This window comes from Lagopus leucura, unplaced genomic scaffold (genome assembly GCF_019238085.1).
Source record: "Lagopus leucura isolate 7727_CA_CO unplaced genomic scaffold, USGS_WTPT01 Super-Scaffold_100159, whole genome shotgun sequence".
Taxonomy (NCBI): Eukaryota; Metazoa; Chordata; class Aves; order Galliformes; family Phasianidae; genus Lagopus; species Lagopus leucura.
The window spans coordinates 35227086-35249822 of NW_024962335.1; the positions used below are offsets into that span (position 1 = coordinate 35227086).

Below are 22737 nucleotides of genomic sequence, written 5' to 3' on the forward strand. Positions count from 1 at the left end.
TACTGTTGAATCCATCTTTGGGAATATGGTATATCCAGAGCCACAAACAACACCTAAAAAAGACTTGTTCTGAAGCAAGAGATCTCTAGATCAGACAAGCTATCTACTCAAGACACCTTTGACTTTGAAGGAGTTGACAGTCTACATTTAAAATATTTCTCCTTTAACAGCTTTGTTATTACTTTTTTAATAACATAATGCAGTTCTAAAAGAGCAAAATTTGCTCTAATCTAAAATTTGCAGACTGTGAACTCTGATTTGCTAAGAGAGATGTTATCTTTTTGACAGTTTCAGATATTCAAATCAGGTGCATTCCACAACCCATCGCTGTGCAACAACTGGAAAAATGATGCATGGACATACCTATGTAGCATGGTTTACAAATATTGTTGTAACAATAAGCTTTTATATAAATAACCCCATCTACTGGCAGGACCTGGCTTCTTCAGGTTGGATAGAGTGGCATGGAAAGATACAATCAAGAACCTTTCAAAGGATTTTTTTTTTTCCAATTGACTGTATGGAATTTTGATTTAGCAATTTTGACAGACATGTAATTTTTGAAAATAAGATGATGCCAAGACTGAGACCAGAGTGAGACAAATTTCAAATGTATGTTTTGTGAAAAAAAAAATAAAAATGGGATGAATGGAAAGTCAGAGAAAATAGGGCTTAATAAATCTACCAATTGCAGGAATTTTCCAAAAGCTTCACACTGAGAAAACACTTATACCATTGTTATGTAAATTTCCCTCATGTGGGAAATTGTTAATTATGTTAGGTTATGTAAATCTAACCTCATGAAATGTGTACTTACTCTGAAAAGTAAGTAGAAAAGCAAAATAATTCTTGACAGACTTATTTCAGTAGAAAAGGAAACCAGGCGACTGTGACACTGTAGGGGACTGTTGAGCATGATTACTCCAAGTAGAAAGAAAACGACTGATGCGTAAAGGGAAGGTAGTGGATTGGGATGCTGCATTGAGTCACCCTAAGGCCCAAGGCTCTCTGTGTTTCCTTCCTGTTCTGCTACAGCTCCTTAATCAGCACACATCTCAGAAAAAGCCTGGTTAAGTAAACACAAAAAGAGGAATAACACAACTCTGACCTCCTAGTTATCACAAGTGTTATTCTTAGGCACTTATCTTTTCCTTTGGGTACTTCTGTTTCACCTTTGTTTGGAAGCTGTTTCAAGTACATCAGCTGGCAATTTGCTGTAAAGGTGGGTTGATTTTTTTTTCATGCGTCAATTTAGCAAGCTAAGATAATTCACAAATGAGGCAGGCAGGTACTAGAGACAGAAGGCATGTGCCTTCCCTACACTCACTCAGCCCAGTTCAGTAGGCCCCACTTCATCCACTCACTAAAGGCTTTGTGATTCCGTTTGGATGAGTTTATACTAAACAATGCCCAAATCTCCCTGTTTTTGAGAAACAATCTTTGGTCCATGAATACTCTGTCATTCCTTCCATAAGGCAACATGCACATTATTTTTATAATGTATATTAAATGTAATGCATGTATTTATTACTATGTTGTTTTATCATGTATATACTATGCAGTTAAAAATTAGTCATACCATATATTTTTTTTACCTTAGGTAATACCATGCTTTTGCCTGCATAACTACTTTGAGCAATAGGATCATGCATTCTTTTAACACTACTGTATATGTTAAGCAGTCAGATATCATGTTACATGCATGAAAATTATCACGAACTCCTTTAATTAATACAGGCCCAACTGTAGTGTCTAGCATAATGTGCTTAGGTGGGAAACTGTCTAAAAAATCAGTCTCATGACTCAGTACCAGTCACTTCAAGTTTTATGAATCCCACATGCACGCAAGACATCATGGTTTTCAACAAAGACGAAGGAGTCCATGCCAAAATCCTAATTTTCTGAGCCTAACTAATGTTTACTGACGCCCAGTAAGTTATTCCCACATTTGCAGGGCTGTAGACAAAATCTGGAAGTTAACTTCAAAATTAATAAAATCAATTACTAAGATTCATTAGACTATATATTTTATTTTACTTTTTTTCAAAATACAAATTTTAAATACAATTTCTATCTAAAATACATTTAAAAAGCAATTAAAAACACATTTAAGACATGCAAACATTAACAAATTCTGAAAGTGAAGAAGACGGCATAAAAGTGATGGCTTAAGTCTTCCCAGAAATACATTTAAAACATCACTTTCACTTGTATTAAAGAATCTATTTGAGATAGTGAATTGCATAATTGACACTGTGCTGTTAGACTATCTTAATGCTGAGTTCACATAACAGAGAATTAGATTACAAACCTGTATCTTTGATTATAATTCATAATGAGTTGGTGACCCAGATGACCTTGATTAAATAATATTATGCAGTAGCACTTAAGGATGCCTAGCATTTTACAGAATAAAACTCTGTAATATTAGAAGTGTACTAAACAACTATCCTAGAAAACCGATGATGTTGTGAAGCTTTTGTTGCCCAGTGGTTTTCCAGCCTCTATTTATACACAAAATACATTCCCAAGTCTTTCCTCAATACAGGCCTTCACGTGGCACCTTGTCACTGACCACCTATCTGCTGGTGGCATTGGGATGCAGAGGTTTGACTCTTGCTAGTCTGGAAAGGCCAAGCCTAAGACACTGAGTAGGTGATTTAACTGAAGCATACTTCGTAGAGTTGTTACTTGTTCCTGTTGCAGCTGAAAATAACATTAAAACAAAAAGGTTTAAGAACACAGAGAAAAAAAATAATATAAATCTAATCTTTTCATAGCTTTCAAAGCAGAGCAAAAAAAAGATATTCTAAAGGCACTGCAAGAAGAACTGAATAATATACCATGAAAGTACAAGAAAATCAGCATGTTCACGAGGAACCAATCCATTTGGGAGCCAAAGTAGCAGGCATAGCACACATTTTTAAGTAACCAGCAACGCATCAGACCAATAGCACCACATGGCATTGGACAGGCACAGAAAAACTACTGGTAAAAGCCTACTGTGCATTTTCAGGCAGACAATCACACAATGGAACATAATGCCAAGTGAGAAAAGAAAGGAGTCAAAGAGGAAAGAAATGTGTGCAGAAAAGGAATATGAAGGAAAATAAGAATAAGGAGTCAGCAGCAGTATGCTTAAACATCCCAAAACATTAAAACTCCTAACTATTAATCTTACTAAAGCAGTTAAAACACTCAAACATATTTCTAATATTATTTTAGAATACAAAACAACAAAGCACATACCAGAGCTAAAGAAAACTCTTAATGAACTAGAAAGGGACACAATACAATCTCTTGCTTACGATTTGATCTATGCTCTGCAGTCATTGTTCTGAAATACAGTTTATTTGTTTGCACGCTTTTAGGAGGCATTTCTAAAAACATAAGACAACAAATCTATCTGTTACAAACTTGAATGTACCTGGTGGTACCCATTTGGGTTTCTTGTTTGTTACAGGACTTGATGTATGTAGAGGCTTTCCAACTGGTTCTGAAGACGTGGACATCTTCTTTTGTGTTTGCTCAGATTTTACTTTCATTACTTTTGAAGGAGTAAATACAGATAAAAATAAAAGCTTGGAAAGACACTTTTACTGAGAAATCATTACACTGTATAAGATGATAGATCTCTTTACTGCAAGACCTCTCTGAACTGAGTGAAACAAATGTGGATGTTAATAGACAATCATGTCTTCCAACCAACAACATATATTTAAACAGTTACACTTACTATACTCTGGAATTTCAACCCTGGTTTGTTAATAAGCTCTGCAACTATTTCTTGTTAAAGATATTCCAGATCTGAATTGCTAAAAGGGAAGGTTCTTCTGTCAGGTACATAAAACAAACCATTCCTTGTCACAATTAAAACTAAATGTAAACTAAATTATGTAAATTCATGCCTGAAATTGAAACACATTATCAAGTCAGACAGGATTAACATGACAGTAAGAATTTTCCTATACTATTTAGGTAAAACTAAATTGTGTTAGCAATACAGAGAAAAATTCAAGTCTGAAGGACGTGAATATTTTAACATTTTCTCCAAATAGTTTTTAGCACTAGCCTTGTTTGGCTGTCCTTGGATTACAGACTTACATGTGCAATGACATACAACAACTGCAAGAACAGGCTCTGAAATTGTGCATATGTATTTAAGTCCTCATACCACTCAATATTATTTAGCCTTTTCTTAAATGCTGTTGTTTTTTTTAAAAAAGAAAAGAAATGAACTCTGTCTATTCAGTTTTGTCTGTTTTTATTGTAAGCAGGGTTTATTTATTTTAAAGCTTTTTTTCTTTCAGATTTTTTGTCATTTCCCTTAACTCTGTAGAGTCAGTTTGTCAGCCTAATTTATCTGCCATTGCAGGTCCCTTTTAAGATACTTGGTTTTTAAATAAGAAAAATGATTATGAATATCAAAACAAAAAAAAACATGAAATATTTCTTGTGAAATGTATGGATTAAAACAAAAGGAACCTTTATACTAAAAGAAGTTGTATTTCAAATTCATAGTAGAAGCTTACCAGTAGTATTATTCTCAGATTTAGGAGTCTTTTCTTTTCCAGTCTGCCTCTTTATTTCCTTTTTATTTCCTTTGATTTTCATCTTTTCCATAGCACAGTCTTCATCATTACCTTCATTATAATCTGAATCTTTTTCTGATTCCTCATCTACAGCAAGGAAAAAGGATCTCAACCCGTTAGAGGAAATAGAATTTACTGTTATGCTAGCTAAAGTCTTCTAATCTCATGTTGAATGTAAAGAATCAGGGTATATTAAGAATATAGTAAAATATATATATGTGATGAAACGTGAAAGAAATAGCTGTCATAAAATATTCTGCATTTACAGATTTCTCTCCCTGTTTTTCAACACTGGTATAAAATGCAATTAACAGTTTTTAATTATCAGTTAAAAAAAAATGTGCTAGATGAAAAAGGTAAACTCTGTCACAGCCTCTGATTTTCACATAATTTTATTCACAAATATTTGAAGAAGAAAAATATGTCAAATTTCAGCTGCAGGAAAGATTTTACACATTTATTATTTAAGTTGTTTTTTTTTTTTTTTAATGCACTAGCAAATCTTAGGAATAACTTCCAAGCAGGAATATCTGGACTATTCTCCAAATACTTTATTTAACTGACGATTTTTGAAATATTTTCCAGTAAGCCTTCTGTAATGGATAAGTCTGGATAAAGACATGTCAACTACTGGGGAATAAGAGGGAGAGAGAGCTACAGACATTCAGTAATTAGATCCTATCCGAATCGTATTGACCTACAACCAGCTGCAGCAAGGTTTTTTGAGAGTTGATAATGGAAAGAAGGAAGGCTACTTTGTTCTTTAATAAGCTTAGATAAAGCCAACACTGAAAGAACTGTGATGAAGAACATATGATACTTCTCTGCAATACAACTGCAAGAATGAACAGTAACTCTTTCAAGAGACCATTTTTCAACAGACAGCGTGGGGGTAGAAAAATGATTTTCTGACATACTGCAGCTTATACAGAGAAGTGGATGATTTCTGCCAGTTTAGGAAATGTGTATCAATAAGCCCCAGTGTCTAGATTTAGTGTCCAAGTGCCGCTTCATATATCACTAGTATTAAAACAATTCAGTAAAGAGGAAGGAAAGATAAAAAGGTGGTATGTGTTTCAATGAACATATAACCTGAGGGTAAGTAATCACATTCAATACACATCTAAGCAGAGGGTGTTTACTGACAGCTTACCTGGTACAGTCGCTGGTTCAGAGTAAGTAATGTGCTCTCTGTCACAACTGTCAATGGTCAGTAACTTCTGATGAGAGAAAGCTTTAAATGCTGCCGTCCTTTGCCTACAGCCATTCATAGGTATGTCATCATCTAGAACCTGACTGAGACCTAGAGAACAGAAGGTGGTCTAATTAATCCAAACTCCCAGTAACTCTGCTCAAAGAGAAGCAGGTATTTGAGTCTTGAGGCTCTGAATTCTTTTTTGTTTTTCTAAAGTACGCTATTAGAGAAGCATATTATCTGTACCTGTTTTTATCACATTCTCACTTTTTTAACTGATCAAACTGTACTTTCTGGTAGTAAAAGTGATCCGTGTTTATCTGTAATCAAACTAACTAAAGGACAGAAAGCCAAAATAAAATGAGAAACATGAAAAAGTTTCCAGTGGCACAGCAAATCTGATGCTTACAAGTTCCAGACACATTAAGAAATTGAGGATAAGCGTTGCTTCTTGTAAAAGCAAATAAACATCTAAAAACATTGTGTCTGCTGTTTATTCCAGAAAATATTTAGTGGTCTGTAACTATTTCATTCACAGTAGGTTTTTTTTCCAATGCTAGGACTTTTAAATTCCTCAACATTTAACATATTTTAAAATATAGACACTTTCTTTTTCCCCACATAATTGAAAAACAGGAAACACGAGAAAGAAAAATGAGAAAAATGTATTTAAATGTGAATTTAAATGCTTTTTCTGAAAAGACGGAGTATGAAAACACCTAAAAGTTCACTGTCTACACTGCAGTTGGAAAAACAGGTCTCCTATCTCCTGATTCAATATTCTTATTGTTTTAGGTATCCAGAAAATAAAATTTAAAAAATACAGAATAACAATATTTGAAAATTACATTATAAAAATGCAAGTTATTAAGAAATGAAAATAAAATTTTTATCTCTCTCTAAACAACTTATTCAAAAGATCTTATAGAGAAGTTATTTTTCTCCTAGTAAAAGCTATTAACTTAAGAAGGCAGGTACCACCTCGAAATTCACATTTTCTTATCATGACATCTTGAATAAAACATGACTTTCAATCTATTTTTTTATAAAACAAGTCACGTTGAGTTCAGCACATATAAACAGAGTATTGCACTGAACTGTACAATAACCTTGTTCTTCTGAATTTTGCACTTCGTGGATATTTGCTGATTTTTCTTTGATGGACAAGGCCAAGGTAACGTTCAAATCCCTTTCACAGGAACTATCATCCAAGGATGTCCTGAAAACAAACATTCAAAATGAAAGTATAATGAGACAAGAGTCACTAACCTATTTCTGACTTACTAAGATTTAAATATCAATATTTCTACAGAAATTAATATTTCAATATGTACTTTATCAAACATCATGTCACAAATTAGTTCCAGAAAAGACTTACAGAAAGTATCTACTGATATTTAAAGCACAATATATTTAAAAGTATTATTACAGGAGAAAACAAGACAAACATCATCCATCTCGACTTCCACTTCTATAAAATAATAGTCATAAAAATCGTATATGCACAAAAGACTGGCCCTGAAAATACAGTGTGCAGAGTGTTAAATGAAGATAAAGGGTAAAAAACAACAACAACAATAACACAGTGTGCCCTTGTGGCCAAAAAGGCCAATGGCTTACTGGGGTGCATTAAAAAGAGTGTGGCCAGCAGGTCAAAGGAGGTGATCCTCCCCCTCTACTCTGCCCTGGTAAGACCTCATCTGGAGTACTGCGTCCAGTTCTGGGCTCCCCAGTACAAAAAAGACAGGGATCTCTTGGAAAGAGTCCAGTGGAGGGCCACGAAGATGGTGAAGGGCCTGGAGCATCTCCCCTATGAGGAAAGGCTGAGTGAACTGGGTCTGTTCAGCCTTGAGAAAAGGAGACTGAGATGGGACCTGATCCAGGTCTATAAATATCTAAGGTGTGGGGGGCAGAATGGCGAGGCCGGACTCTTTTCAGTAGTGAATGGTGACAGGACAAGGGGAAACGGCTGGAAACTGCAGCATAGGAAGTTCCGCACAAACATGCGCAAGAACTTCTTTACAGTGAGGGTGACGGAGCACTGGAACAGGCTGCCCAGGGAGGTGGTGGAGTCTCCTTCTCTGGAGATGTTCAAGACCTGCCTGGATGCCTACCTGTGCTACCTGGTGTAGGGAACCTGCTTTGGCAGGGGGGTTGGACTCGATGATCTCAGGAGGTCCCTTCCAACCCCTACAATTCTGTGATTCTGTGAACATTCTAATTCTTAAAATAACACTTTGAGTCTTCATTCTCAAATGCATAAAACGATAGGAAAAAAAGAAAAAATACTGTTTTGTAAGTCCAGGCTCCTATTACAAACGCAGTAAACCACATTTCAATTTTTCTTACTTTCCAATAGGTGACGCTTTTTGCAATGGAGTCGATTCTTTTCGTGGCTTTTGCTTCTTCTTTGTCTCCTTTTTTGGTTCCTTAGGCTGTGTTCTGGATTTTTTTGTTAAAGGTGCAGCTATGCATGCAAAGTCTTCATCTATGTAAGAGATATTAACAAGCTTTAATTAATTTTCCTTCAGTATATTCTTCTATGTGGTCAAAAAGAAGTCACTCAACTCAATTTCATCATATACTGAAAATACAAAATACACAACCTTTCTGAAATTAAATCTGTTAATAAAGAGACAAGTGTAAATCTACTGTTCTTCAATGCAATTTAAATGAAAATATAACAAGACCTCTTATGCATCCGTGTTAAAGGCAATTTATATTAACAATATATGACTAATGGTTCAGTATTGAGTTTCTCAACAGCTGCAAGTTTCACCTTTTGAAATACTTAATAATCATGACTTACAAGAGATCTTCAAGATCATTTAATTTTTCCTTCCCCTTCCTATCACTTCAAAATGTTCAGTGGATACCAAAAACCGACAAATAGCACAGGAAAAAGAAAAAAAAAAAGTTAATCCAAATTCATAAAGGAAAATTATGCAATACCCATTAGGGCTTAGAAGGAGGACTGTCAAGACAACAAATAGACTGCAATCTATTTTTGTTATCCATAGAATTCAAAATTTAATTCATAAATCCTTATCCAAAATTCTTTAAGACACAGACCTCCATGAGAAATGTTAGATCTGTGCACAACCAACTACATAACTCCCTTTATATTCTGATATGCAGACTTGTGAAATGATCATAAGGAGGACATGGAACAAGTAACTCTCTCTGAAAACTGAGGCAGACAGAGAAACAGATTTTCCTGCAATCAAAAGACACAGTGCATTCAACAGATCCCTGGCAAACTATTGTTATGCTCTGGCTTACAGAAATCATATTCTTGTTGAATCAAGATTTTTAACAATGTGCTCAGTTTACATCCACTGAAAACATTAATAGCCTTGTCACTTAACTAAGTCACAAAAAAGAAGACCACTCTGCTGATGCTTTAGGTTGTGGCATTCGTGCTTGGCATTTCAGTTATGTACAGAAATACATCACTTACCACCATCTTCAAAATCCCCAAATTCTGAATAATTAACAATTTTCCTGTTCCTGTAGCAAAAGAACACAGTATTAAGCCTTTCATATTGAGAATCCTTACTAGCTAATTCTTGATTTGGTTTAAATCATGTATTTAAGGAGAAAAGCAATGTATGTCCAAATACATGTGTAACTTGTAACTATTGCAAACATGGTTACTAAGAGTATTAGAATAGCTTGGTTGGAAGTGATAGTTCCAACCTCCCCTTCCAAGTGCAGGGACACCCCCACTAGATCAGGCTGCCCATTTAGCGTACTTCGGCTTCTCTGTGTAACCTGTTTTACTGCCTCACCACCCTCATAGTGAAGAATTTCTTCCTAATATTCAACTAAACCTACCCTCATTAAGTTTAAAATTGTTTCTTCTTGTCCTTCTGAGAGTCCCTTTCCAGTTTTGTTATAGGTTCCCTTTAGGTACTAGAAGGCTGCTATAGGGTCTTCTTGTCCCCAGGCTGAACAAGCCAAGCCCCCTGAAAATGCCTTACAGAGAGGTGCTCCAGACCCACTCATCTTCATGGCCCTCATCTGGACTTGCTTCAACAGGTCTTCATTCTTCTCCTGCTGGTAGCCCAAAGCATCAGCATGGTTTTCCAGACAGGCCCTCATGAGTGCAGAGCACAGGGGAACAATCACCTTCCTTGCCCTGCTAGCCACCCCTCTTTTGACCCAGCCCAGGTTACAGTTGGCCTTCTGGGCTGGAACTGCATACTGTTGACATGCGTTGGGTCTTTCACCAACAAACACTCCCAATCCTCCGCAGCACTGTTCTCAATCCATTCATCTCCTTGCCTGAATAGCTCCTAAATAAGTGTTTTTGTTGTTCTCCTTACGGAAGCACGGTATTCTTACACACACACACCTTCTCAGAGATTTATTCAATTCCTCGGTCACTTCCAGATGCTCAAGGTGTGTTTTCCATGCAGTTTTTACATGGTTTACCATGCCACACTGCTACCAGTGCAGGTGTTTCTGTACCCAGAGGGCCCCTTTGCATGAGGTGTACGACTGCCTCTCAGAGCCCACCTGAAGGCCACCACCTTCACGCACAAGCTCTCTGATGAACAGAAGGGCAGCTGCTGCCTACTTGTTGTGTTAGTTTGTTTGTTCTCCTACTGCAGGAAGAGCCCCGTGCTTTCAGCTGGAGAAGAAACGTCGCCAAACCGCCCACAAGCCTCGCTCTGCAGCAGCCCACAGAAAAGATCTCGCCTCCAAGAACAGGTCCAGCAGAACTGACAACAGGGGAGAGCGGGGTGGACGTCACGCAAGCGACGGGCAGATGCAGCGCACCAGAGGCTTTCGAAGAAAAACCGCTCGGCACTGTTCGGCGCGCACTCCCAACGCCTCCGCGCCCCGAGGAGCGGAAGGCACGGCGGCCACCGAACCGCGCAACACGCGCTCATGTCCCTCGTCCCGTCCGCGCGGCGCGACCGGACCCGACCCGAGCTACATCACGCACCTCCGCACCATCCCCGCCATCGCCGCGGCAGCCGGCGACGGCCGCGAAAGACGCGCGCCGTTGACGACACTGTTCCTCTCTTTTGATTCCAGCAGAATTGCACATTCGCCACAGAGAGGCGGAGCGGAGACAGCCGGTTCTACGGCGTCGAATCTGCGTCTCCGGATGAGAAGCTATTGAAGGGAAGGGAGGAGGTCCTGGCATCGGCGCTTCCCGGACAGAAAAATCGAATACCTCGTCCGGAATCCAGGTGAGAGATGAGTGCGGTGGAAGTCACTCCTGCCTTTCGTACGAGGGCGCCGGCCCCAGCCCCTGTCAGCCCTGCACCGGTCGGCCAGCGCCCCTCGGCTTGGTGAGACCGCTCCGGAGCCGGTGCGGCGTTCGTCTGCCCTGTCGGCCGGGCCGCCCCTCTTGTGCCGTATCTCCGCAGCTGAGCCTTGCGGTCTCGTGACTGAACGAGCTTGCCTCGGAGCTGGGCGGGGGGCTTTGTTCTCCCGGGGAACACGTTACTGCAGACCCTTCTCCTCTTCCCTTCTGTCACCAACTTTGTTTCTGCGTTTTCAGTAACCGCAGCTACTGCTGCCTTTCCTCTGAGCCTGTTAACCTTGAGCCTGCAGTGGGTTTGAGGACACAAATGCAGACTGAGTGCGCTGTTGCATGGCGATCGAAAACTTTTCACATCCTTTGTCTTCCCCTCTTAAAGTTAGTTTACTCGAGGAATGGTACAGAGATGTTTGTGGCTTTTGCATGTCTAAGTGGTGCTGTTCAGATCCCTCTCTGCAACTGGACATGTGCCGGCCTCAATTTAGTTTTGGTTGTCTTGGAATGTTCATTCATGTATGGAACTTGTAGATAAAATACAGGATGATATATCTTTCAACTATGTGTTAAGTTTTCTACAGAATCAGTGAATGGTTTGGATTGAAAAGATCAGATACTTCCAACTGTTTGGACACCTCCCACTAAATCAGATTTCCTAAGGTGCCATCCAACCTGGCCTTCAATACTTTAAGGAATTGAGCACCCATAGCTTCTCTGAGGAACCTGTTCCAGTGTCTCAACCTTCTATTTTAAAACTGGTACCCTTTGTCTTATCACTGCAGATAAAAAGTCCTTCCCCAGCTTATCTGTTAGCTCCCTTTAGGTACTGGCTGGGTGCTGCAATGTCTTCCTGGAGCCTTCTGTTGTCCAGGCAAGAAAATAAAGAACTCTCAGCCTGTCTTCACAGGAAAGGTGCTCCAGTTCGCTGATCATTTCTGTGGCCTTCCTCTGGATTTGCTCTAACAGGTGTCTGTCTTTATTGTGCTGGGAGTCCCTGAATTGAATGCAGCATTCAAGGTGGAGTAAACAGTACTAAAGTCATTTGTTTAATCGATTCCTAGCATGTGGACTTGTTCATGACCCTATAGACTAATCCTATAAATTTTTCTGTGGAGAATAAACTTTTTGTTTTCTGCTTTTCTTCTCCTTGGACAGTGGCTTTTAGCACTGAGGAGGTTCCCATTAGAATAAGATGCCCAACATTGCAGGGTATGTTCAAAGAAGAGAACTGTAAATCTATGAAGGAGACCTTGTGGAGAGAAAAACCACCAAGACACAAGACAGCTTCCATTGTTCATTTTTGTCTTGTAGACAGTTCTCTTGCTTTTTTCTTTTTTTTTTTTTTTTTTTTTTTCCTTCTCATGGTTTCCTTTAAAAATAAATCCAATTTATCCTTAGGCAAGTTTCAAAAGAAGTAAGTAAGCTTCTTCCAGAAGTTGCTGCTGTCTTCCCCTCCCACAACTCTACCATCGGTAGAGAAGAGGCAATAAAATCCTAATGCTAATCCTAATGCTCCAAACTATTTCTGTTTTTGAGACATAGTTGTCTGCAGTTACAGTTTCTCAGTTAAAGATAGCTTTTTATGTGTTTTTCTTCTGTTGTTTCTGCCTTTTAGTCACAAGGTTTATACTGTAATTCTTGAAAGTAAGTACCATAATGCGCTCAATCCCAGTTTGGAATAACTCAGTGTTCTGGAAACTGGTGTTTATTTTACAGCTTCTACCTGCGTGTTTGGAATCCAAAGCTGAAATGAACACCAATAAAAAATGCAGGATTAAAAGTTTTCTTGCTAGAAATTGTAAATTACTAACAAAGACATTTGCATTTATTTATTTGTTTTATGAGAATGTAATTATTGCTGTTTTCATTGCTACTGCAGGAAATGAACTCAAGAAAATGAAGCCTAATAGAGGAAAGGCCTGTGCTGGAGAGAGAGACTATGTATACACACTCAATATTGGAAATCAACATTTTGTGCTTACAGTGCCTCTCAAATTTCCTGTGCAAGAGAATATTAGTCATTTGCATGGGCGTCTAATGCTTCTGCACAATCTGCCATGCTTTGTAGAAAATGGTAAGAACTTTTTTTTTAAAATTCATGTCAAGTATCAGTGTACATAAATGTTTTACAAGATACTTTAAGAAACAAGTACTGAAAAAAAAGTCGTTTTTTTTTTTTTTAATTAAAAACAAGAACAGCAAAACATTTATGAATATGGCTGTCAGTACGAGCAAGTATGATGCCCAAATGAAAGCTTTTCAGAAAAACCTTTGTATCTTACTTGATTACTAATACTCCACTGACGTGGTTTTGTTGATGCTCTCTTCTTGTTATAAAAGACCTGAAGCAATCTCTTAATAAGTTTATAGAAGATGAAACTATAAAGGGTTATGATAGAGAAGCTGAAATGGCTCTGGAAGCTGTGAAGTCAGGAGAAGTAGACGTAAACCAGCTGGCAGATACTTGGGCTAAAGCTTATAAAGAGGTAAGATTAATATTCAGAACTTGTTTTCTGAGTGTATGTGCACATATACGCAGATAATCACTTCTGCAAAGGTGCAGAATTACACAAATTCATTTTTACTGATCAATTCTTGTAATTTTTCCCTTTTATTCTGAAGTGATCATGCAAGTTCTTTATCAGGTTTTTCCTGAATTTATGTCATTACTGGCAAAAATTTAGTTGGGCTATAAAATCAAAATAGAAAGGTGAAACAGATATTTACAGTCAATTTACAGAAGTGGATGTATGGGTTACAGTGCATTAGAACCAAATCAGAAGATGGTAAATTGCAAAAATATGAACGAGGACTCCAAAGGAGGAGGTATGTGGTTTTCAGCTCATTTTCTGAGTTCATACGAATATTGTACTCTTAGTTATTTGTTTTGTGTTTAAACTTCAAAAAAGAGGAATGCAGAGGAATTGGAGGAGTCCTAGTGGAGAGAAAAAAGCATGACAGAAACTGCAGCTATTGTCGAAAAGTTTGAGGGCCTAACTTGTTGTGAAAGAGTGAAGAATATTGCGGGAAAATGCTGGAATGTATGTCCGTTATAAAGAAAATTGGCAAAACAAAATGTCTGCCTTAATGAACATCAACAAAATGAAATTAGCCGAACATTTAAGAAGGAATTTTTTTTTGGGGGGGAGCATAGGAGTGTGATGAAACAATGAGTTTACCCTCTTTTCTCTGAAGAAATGAATAGGTTAGGCAGACTATTCAAAACCTTGTCTCTGTGCGAGGATTAGAATTATATTGTCTTTTGATATTCCTTAATTTATTATTCAATATATCAGCTACATTTGTCAGGTTAAACTGGTATATAAAAATATACAGAGTGTTTCGGTGTAGAAGAGCTTGCTGAATTGACATGTTTGGGTCATTCGTTATTCAGTAAAAATTGCTTTTCTGAAATCATTGTTGATCACATTCTAATTATATCAACAATTGGTTCTCCTTTGTAATAAAACATTTTTCTTTTCATAGCCGATGTTTTGAACCCAATCTAAAATTCATCAAATGATGAAATATCATACAGATATTATTTTAAGGTAATATAAAAAAAAAAGTGCTAAATTTTCTTCTTTGCAATGGGTTGGTGGCTGAAAATTGATCATCCCTCTCTGTAATCAAAATGCTTCTGCTGTTGGTTGCTTTCAAAAAGAGAGTATATGGGAAGAGAGAAAATAATAATAGTTAAGCCAGAGTATAGATGACTTAAATTAGGGAAGAGATAGTTAATGTATGTTGAAGGATGTACATCAGAATGAATGTCCAGTTGGTTTTGTGCCACCATTATAAGACATCTTTATTTTAAATCATTTGGAACCCTTAAGGATGTATCTTTTATAATTTTTAGACAACGTTAGAGTATGCAAAACCTGAAGAAAACAGCTGGGATGAAGATTTTGCAGATGTTTATCATGATCTGATACATTCTCCAGCTTCTGAGACCCTGTTAAACCTGGAACACAATTATTTTGTTAGCATCTCAGAATTAATAAGTGAAAGAGATGTGGAATTGAAAAAACTACAGGAAAGGTATTATTTTTATTTTATTTTATTGTTATGCCAAATATGGGTGTACACCACCAGATTTATGTTTCTGTCTTTAAGTACGTAATAAATACTTAGCCTATATTACTAGGGTCAGCTATCTTCCATTGTACTTGGTCACTGAGAATTAGAAAAGGTCATCTGAGTAATATAAGGTTTGATGGTGTTGATTCCCATTTGTTCTATTATAAGCGCTTAGGATGTCTGGTAAACGAAGTATAAGTATGTACCGTGCTTTGCCCTTATTGTAATTTAAATGAGAAATTGGAAGTTCCACCAGATGAAAGAATCACACAGATCACAGAATCACAGAATCACCCGGGTTGGAAGGGACCCCAAGGATCATGTAGTTCCAACCCCCCTGCCTAGCAGGGCCACCAAACATACACATTCAGATCAGGTTGCCCAGGACCCCGTCCAACCTGGCCTTAAACACGTCCAAGGACGGGGCATCCACAACCTCCCTGGGCAGCCCGTTCCAGGGCCTAACCACTCTCCTAGTAAAGAACTTCTCCCTAACATCCAACCTAAATCTTCCCTCCTTCAACTTAAAACCATTTCCCCTAGTCCTGCTGTTATCAGCCCTTTTGAAGAGTTTACTCCCCTCCTGGGTGTAGGTTCCCTTCAGGTATTGATAGGCTGCAATGAGGTCACCCCGCAGCCTTCTCTTCTCCAGGCTGAACAAGCCCAACTCCCTCAGCCTGTCCTCATAGGGGAGGTGCTCCAGCCCCCTGATCATCTTAGTCACCCTCCTCTGGACCCTTTCCAAAATCTCAATGTCTTTCTTGTACTGAGGGCTCCACACCTGGACACAGTACTCCAGATGGGGCCTCACAAGAGCCGAGTAGAGAGGGACAATCACCTCCCTGTCCCTGCTGGGCACCCCTCTCCTGATGGAGCCCAGGATCCCATTTGCCTTTCGAGCTGCCAGAGCGCACTGCTGGCTCATATTCAGTCTCTCGTCCATCAGGACCCCCAGGTCCTTCTCTGCCGAGCTGCTCTCAAGGACCGCTCCTCCCAGCCTGTACAGGTGCCTGGGGTTCTTCCGGCCCAAATGCAAAACCTTGCACTTTGCCGTGTTGAACCTCATCAGGTTCACCCGAGCCCAGCTTTCCAGCCTGTCGAGGTCCCTCTGAATGGCATCCCTTCCTTCCACCGTATCAACCGCACCACTCAGCTTGGTGTCGTCAGCAAACTTGCTGAGGGTGCACTCAATTCCCTCATCGATGTCATTAATAAAGATGTTAAAGAGCACCGGTCCCAAGACAGACCCTTGGGGGACACCACTTGTTACCGGCCTCCACCTGGACATAGAGCCATTGACCACCACCCTCTGTCTGAGGCCTTTCAACCAATTGCTTATCCATCGGGTCGTCCACCCATCAAATCCACTTCCCTCCAATTTGGAGATGAGGATGTGGTGGGGGACCATGTCAAAGGCCTTGCTCAGGTCCAGGTAAATGACATCGGTCGCCTTCCCTTCGTCCACCAATGCCGTCACTCCATCATAGAAGGCCACAAGATTAGTTAGGCATGACCTTCCTTTGGTGAAGCCGTGCTGGCTGTCTCAGATCACATGCTCATTCTTTATGTGACCGAGCATGTTGTCCAGGAGGATCTGTTCCATGATCTTCCCAGGCACGGAGGTAAGACTCACCGGCCTGTAGTTCCCCGGGTCCTCCCTGCTCCCCTTCTTATATATGGGAGTGACATGACCCTTCCTCCAGTCGTTCGGGACCTCACCTGACAGCCACGACTTCTCAAATATGATGGAGAGCGGCTCGGCAACCACCTCAGCCAGCTCCTTCAGGACCCTGGGATGCACGCCATCCGGCCCCATAGACTTGTATTCATTCAGTCTAAGGAGGCACTCTCGGACTTGCTCTGCCCTTACAGTGGGGAGGGATTTACCTCCTTGGTCCCCACATAGAGGTTTGGGGATGCAGGGTTCAGGGACGTGAAAAAGACTAGAATCCTGGCCACCAGTGAAGACCGAGGTGAAGAACTCATTCAGCACCTCAGCTTTCTCTTCATCTGTTGAAGCCAGTTCTCCTTTTAAATTTACCAAAGTGGGTACGCCCGTTTTGGCCTGTCTCTTCTGGGCAATGTACCTGTAGAAGGTTTTCTTATTGTTTTTCACGTCCCTTGCCAAGTTCAGTTCTGCCTGTGCCTTGGCTTCCCTGATCCCACGTCTGCAAGTCCGGACGGCGTTCCTGTACTCTTCCCAGGTGACACAGCCTTGTTTCCAGAGCTTGTACACCCCTTTCTTCGCCCTCAGTTCTCTCAGCAGGTCCTTGCTGAGCCAAGCCGGTTTCCTACCTCGCCTGCCCACTTTCTTATTCAGAGGAATGGAGACCTCTTGTGCTTCCAGGAGGGCATCTTTGAAGAGCCGCCAGCTCTCCTCAACATCCTTGTCTTTGAGGGCAGCGCGCCAGGGGATCTTGGCCAGCAATCCATTGAGTAGCTTGAAGTCTGCTCTTCTGAAGTTCAGTGTCCTGGTCCTGCTCTTTGCCAGGCCCACATCGCTTGAGATCACAAACTCAACCAGGGCGTGGTCGCTGGAGCCCAGGCAGCCTCCAACCTTGACGCCTTTGATGATCTCCTCGGCGTTGGTGAGCAGCAGGTCCAGCAACGCTTCACCTCTGGTCGGTCTGTCCAATACCTGAACCAGAAAGCTATCATCAATGGATTCCAAGAGCCTTCTGGAGCTCTTGCAGCTCGCCGTGTGGTTTTCCCAGCAGATGTCCGGATGGTTGAAGTCCCCCACCAGGACAAGAGCCCGTGAGCCATACATCTCACGCATCTGGAGCAAGAAAGCCTCGTCAACAGCCTCCCCTTGATCAGGTGGTCTGTAGTATACCCCTAACACCAGCTGACCTATATTTGTCCCATCTCTAATCCTAACCCACAGGCTCTCAACCTGTTCCTGACTGCTTCTCGTAGGGAGCTCCTCACAGTTTATCCAATCTCTGACATAGAGAGCAACTCCCCCACCCCTCCTACCTCGCCTATCTCTCCTAAAGAGTCTATAGCCGTCGATGGCAGTATCCCAATTGTGGGAGTCATCCCACCATGTTTCTGTGATAGCAACAAGGTCATAACTTCCCGAGTGCATCACAGTTTCCAGTTCCTCCTGCTTGTTACTCAGGCTGCGTGCGTTGGTATAAAGGCACTTCAGCCGGGCTATCCATCTCGCCACCTTTATAAGGGATCTAGGATCCCCTAGAACAGCAGCATCCCCAGCATCCCCCTGCCCTAGTCCTTCCCTATGCACTCTGCCGTCATTGCCCATGGAGTTTGGTATAAGCCCTCGAATGACCCGTTCAACTCCAGTAGCCCTTATTTTGTCCCCTTCCCCCTTCATTCCTAGTTTAAAGACCTGTCAATGAGTCCCGCTAATTCTTCAGCTAAGATCCTCTTTCCCCTCAGGGACAGGCTGCATGCATCAGCAGCCATCATGCCAGGTGCAGTGTAAATTGCCCCATGGTCAAAAAAGCCGAAATTCTTGCGCCTGCACCAGCTCTTAAGCCATCTATTGAAGAGTTGGGTATTTTGGATCCTCTCTGTACCTTTCCTTGACACCACGGGCATAGAAGAAAAGACCACCTGCACCCCAGCTCCTTCAAGTATTCGCCCCATTCCCCTGAAGTCTTTCTTGATAGACCTCAGGCTTTCCTTATCAACTTCCTCGCCGCCAGCCTGAATTATTAAAAGCGGGTAATAATCTGAAGGCTGAATCAACCCAGGAATTTTCTTTGAAATGTCCCTGACCTGTGCTCCAGGAAGGCAGCACACCTCTCTGCGGGTAGGGTCGGGCCGGCATATAGGGCCTTCTGTTCCTTGCAGAAGGGAGTCGCCTATGACAATCACCCTCCTGTCCTTACGGGTAGAAGCAGTCTTGAGGGTTGGGGGCGACCGCTTCGCCTGAGGCAACCTCACGGGTGAACTTGTCTCCGCACTCTCACTTGTCCCCCCCTCAACTTCCAGGGCCTCAAACCTGTTACGCAGAGGCACCTGGGGAGCCGGGGATGGTCGGGATGGGGGATGCCCCCTCCGCCGAGCAGGTACCCGTTTCCACTCCTCCTCCCTTCTCAAATTGCTGTTAGGGGGAAGAGAGGACAGGGGGCTCTCTGAAACGCTGTCAGCTGGCTGGTTCCCCTTTACCAGTTGTTTGTAAGGTGGCAGGGGCTGACGTGCTCCGTGAGGAGCCTCGTCTGTGTGCCGAGAACCTGAGGTTGAGAGGGACTGACACCACCAGTCAATCTCCCTCTCACACTCTTTTATAGTCCTCAGCCTCTCCACTTCCTCCTTCAGGCTAATCACAAGGCTGAGCAAGTCATTCAATTGCTCGCACCTTGTACAAGTGCTGCCTCCTTCCTGTGGCACTGCAAAGGCCAGGCTGTGGCACTCCTCACAGCCAGTGACCTGCACACTAGCATCTCGTGATGTTATCTCTGTCTGAGTCGCCACACACTTCATACCCTTGTTCTCCTCTCTATGCATGCACCAGACCTCAGTCTGGCTCTGGACCGTCTTCTTGGCTACTGTCTTTCTGCTGCGCGTGCTTGGGACCTCTGCATGGCTCTTCACAGTTTTTGTGTTTGAAGCCTTCTGCCGGGGTGCACCCATGGCTACCAGCAGGCTCACTAACTCAGCAAGAAAGTCCTATAGGGGTGCAAGTGATCAGCCCTGCCCTGCTGCCCCCTACCCTCACACTATTGCCGGGTTCGCTAAGTGCCCTGGCACTTACCACCAATAGCAATAACAAGACTCCTTGCAGGGGAGTGCAGACAGGGGTACCTTACAAAAGCACCACGTTAAGACAGCCTGGGAGAGAGCTGTACTACCTCCTCCGCTGTGTCTCAGGTGGTCAGCGACGTGTCGCTGCCCTCTCGAGGGCTTTTTGTAGGGGCGATAACAAATATCAAAAGAAGGAGGAATGGAACTGAATGAACTTCAATTCAGTAACTCTAGAAAATATGTGAGTGTGCGTGGGATCCGGTCTTCCCTAGGATTGTAAAGTTGCATGTGGCTGCTTTGCCCACAAGGGGGAGAATATGCACTGCGGGATGTTATAAGTGCTAGATACAAATGCTGGCAATGCTTGTGAAATACCAAAATATTCGAAACAGTATGTTTTAGCATTGTAAGCAGCACTATTTTTGTTTTTAAGCTCCTTTTGTATGATGTATAGCTATTTATGTAGCTTTTTTGTTTATTTTTAATGTACCTCGAGAATAAATCTTACATATCTCTAATTTGTGGGTGAAAATCTCCAGTAATGTGTGTAAGCATAATTTTTTTTTTTTTTCTTTTTTGTGGATTCTTAGATTGTCTTGATTATTTATAAAGAAGAGAGACCACTTAGTGTTAATAGCAGTAATTGCACGCAGCTCAACTATGAGTGCAGGTAACCTGTTTACACAGGAGGTGGTTTGGAATTCGTGACCATCAACTTAAGTTTGCTGTAGTAAATCTATTTATTTCTGAAGACTAGGGTGAATACAAAAGACAAAGTGAAGCCAGGAAATTTGGAAGATGAGGGAGAGATGAGGTATTTGGATGAACAGCTGATAGCAGGATCATGTTCATTAGCTCCAGTGCCCATTTTTGAATACAGCAAGAGCTGGAAACTTATCTGGGTATTAAAAATAAGTGTGTTTAGCCTACTTCCTGGTGGTTACATGTTTGCATCATTTGTATTTGTGAGGGAGCAAAGCAAAAAGGGTTGAGAAATTTTATTTCAAAACAGTAGTTATGTCTGCATTATAGTAGCTAGCTGGGAAATTTTTCATATTCTGGACTGTCCAATTAATTTTTATTTGGGAAAAAAAAAACAACCAACAAATCAAAACATGATAGCTATTTTAAATTGAAAATATGTATGCTCCTAACCTAAAGTTTGAGTTTTTTTCTTTTATGTCCAGTGACTTTTCCATTATTCTTGGATAAAACAGTTAACTGAAAAGAGTTAACTAAATAGAGAACTACCCCCCTAAAATTGTTAGAATTAAGTGTCTGACTCTGAAGTAGCTACTATAAAATGCACTTAATTCACTGTACTGTAGTACAGTCCTCATTGGATTTTTTCAATATGCGTCATGTTTGTCTTCTGGATGCCCTGCCCTTGTGTAAAGTGTTGTTTCTGCTGATAAGTCTTGCTGATTTTTCTGAGTCCTGGTAGAACAGTAGAAAAGAAGCACTACAATTGAATTTCAGCAGTTAGTTCAGACCACGTATTAGTAAAAACCTTCCTAATGATGAGGATAGTAAAGTGATATATCCAGATATTAGTATGGAAAAACTGACATATGTACAGGCAGACTTGAAATGTGTGGATTCTGATTCCAAAACAAGCAGGTAGTTAAAGTACTACATGACATATCTTTTAGCTACGTTGAGTTTTATGTAAAGTCATAGAATGGTTTGGGTTGGAAGGGACCTTATGTATCATCTAGTTCCTCCCCCCCGACAGTGACCAGGTGCACCTTCCAGTGCACTGGACTGCTTAAAGTCCCATCCAGCCTGACCTTAAATACTTCCATAGTGGAGACTTCTAGTGGAGACCTTCTCTAGGTAAACTGTTCCAAAGCTTCACCATGCTTGTAGTAAAGAATTTATTCCTTAAATCTCAATCTACACTTGTAAAACCTTTACCTCTTTTTCTGTCTCTCTATTCCCTGTTCAGGAGTCCTTCTCCATATTTCTTGCAGATCCTTTTAAGTACTAGCAGACCCCTATAAGGTCTCTGTAAGGTCATCTCTTCTCGAGGCTGAAAAACCCCATCTCTCATAGTCTCCTTGAAGGAGGACAGGTGTTCCACCCCTCTGACTGTTTTTGAGTTCTAGCAGGTCTGTGTCCTCCTCATGCTGCAGGCTGAATGCAGTACTGCAAGTGGGATCTCATGAGAGCAGAATAGACGGAGTGGATCACTTCCCTTAACCCACTAGCTACTCATCTTTTGTTGCAGGATACAATTGACTTTTTGGGCTGCCAGTGCATAATACCAGCTTATTTTTATTTCCACTGATACCCTCAATTCCTTCTCCACAGGGCTGCTCCCAATACAGTCACATTGCTCAGCCTGTGCTTACGTTTGGGATTGCCCTGACAACCTTAGCCTGTGTGATTAGCATTGATTACCTGACTGATAGAACTGATCAGTGACAGTATCAACAACAGTGCTTGTTCCTCTGCTAGTTTATTGAAAGTGTTACTTGTTATAAATCTGCATTTGCTTCCCTTTCAGACAAGGAGCAGAAATGGATAAGGTGATGCAGGAACTAGGGAAATCTCTAACAGACCAAGATGTAAATTCATTAGCAGCTCGGCATTTTGAATCTCAGCAGGTAAACTAAGTTCAGCAAATTGTAAAACATCACGTATATATTTGCATTAAAAAGAAAACTCAAAACATTCAAATAACTGTCTTCTTGTTAGGATTTAGAGAACAAATGGACCAATGAATTAAAACAATCTACTGCTATCCAGAAGCAGGAGTATCAGGAATGGGTGATAAAACTTCATCAGGATCTGAAGAATCCCAACAACAGCTCAATCAGGTATTTAATTCCCCTGTGGCAGTTCACTCAGGCTGTGTTGAGTTCTGAGAACTATAG

The 22737-nt window shown here is 41.0% G+C and overlaps 2 protein-coding genes across 6 annotated transcripts in view; one reads left to right on the forward strand and one right to left on the reverse strand.

Annotated features, from left to right (window-relative positions):
- Positions 1 to 2103: 2103 nt before the first annotated feature.
- On the reverse strand, positions 2104 to 10846 carry RAD51AP1 (RAD51 associated protein 1). 2 transcript variants are annotated; one of them, XM_042889708.1, is made up of 8 exons: positions 10145 to 10348; positions 9248 to 9297; positions 8137 to 8275; positions 6897 to 7006; positions 5746 to 5895; positions 4533 to 4679; positions 3428 to 3547; positions 2104 to 2706 (listed from the first exon to the last, which is right to left on the reverse strand). In XM_042889708.1, exons 1-8 carry the CDS (start codon positions 10225 to 10227, stop codon positions 2579 to 2581), a joined length of 927 nt encoding a protein of 308 aa, XP_042745642.1. In that variant the 5' UTR covers positions 10228 to 10348; the 3' UTR covers positions 2104 to 2578. The 2 variants fall into 2 exon arrangements, with proteins under 2 accessions (XP_042745642.1, XP_042745643.1); XM_042889709.1 differs by lacking the exon at positions 10145 to 10348 and adding an exon at positions 10742 to 10846 and having other exon boundaries at positions 2105 to 2706.
- Positions 10847 to 10885: 39 nt separating this feature from the next.
- Positions 10886 to 22737, forward strand: part of CUNH12orf4 (chromosome unknown C12orf4 homolog) — a 29263-nt gene continuing 17411 nt past the window's right edge. For 3 of the 4 annotated variants that reach the window (XR_006182064.1, XM_042889705.1, XM_042889706.1), the window contains exons 1-6: positions 10886 to 10991; positions 12942 to 13136; positions 13403 to 13548; positions 14922 to 15103; positions 22368 to 22467; positions 22559 to 22680. Coding sequence is in view for 3 of the 4 variants with exons in the window: in XM_042889705.1 (XP_042745639.1) it covers positions 12959 to 13136; positions 13403 to 13548; positions 14922 to 15103; positions 22368 to 22467; positions 22559 to 22680 (728 nt within the window). In the remaining variant the exon portion in view is untranslated. Of the gene's footprint in view, positions 10992 to 12941; positions 13137 to 13402; positions 13549 to 14921; positions 15104 to 22367; positions 22468 to 22558; positions 22681 to 22737 lie in introns of those variants that run through there. The other variant, XM_042889707.1, reaches the window with a different exon arrangement.

Coding starts and splice junctions, on each gene's coding strand:
- RAD51AP1 (XM_042889708.1), bottom strand. CDS start 10,227: ATGGTAAACCATGTAAAAACTGCATGGAAAACACACCTTGAGCATCTG. Junction 8,276..9,247: donor TGGGGATTTTGAAGATGGTG/GTAAGTGATGTA, acceptor TCTCTTACATAG/ATGAAGACTTTGCATGCATA. Junction 4,680..5,745: donor TGAACCAGCGACTGTACCAG/GTAAGCTGTCAG, acceptor TCCTTGCTGTAG/ATGAGGAATCAGAAAAAGAT.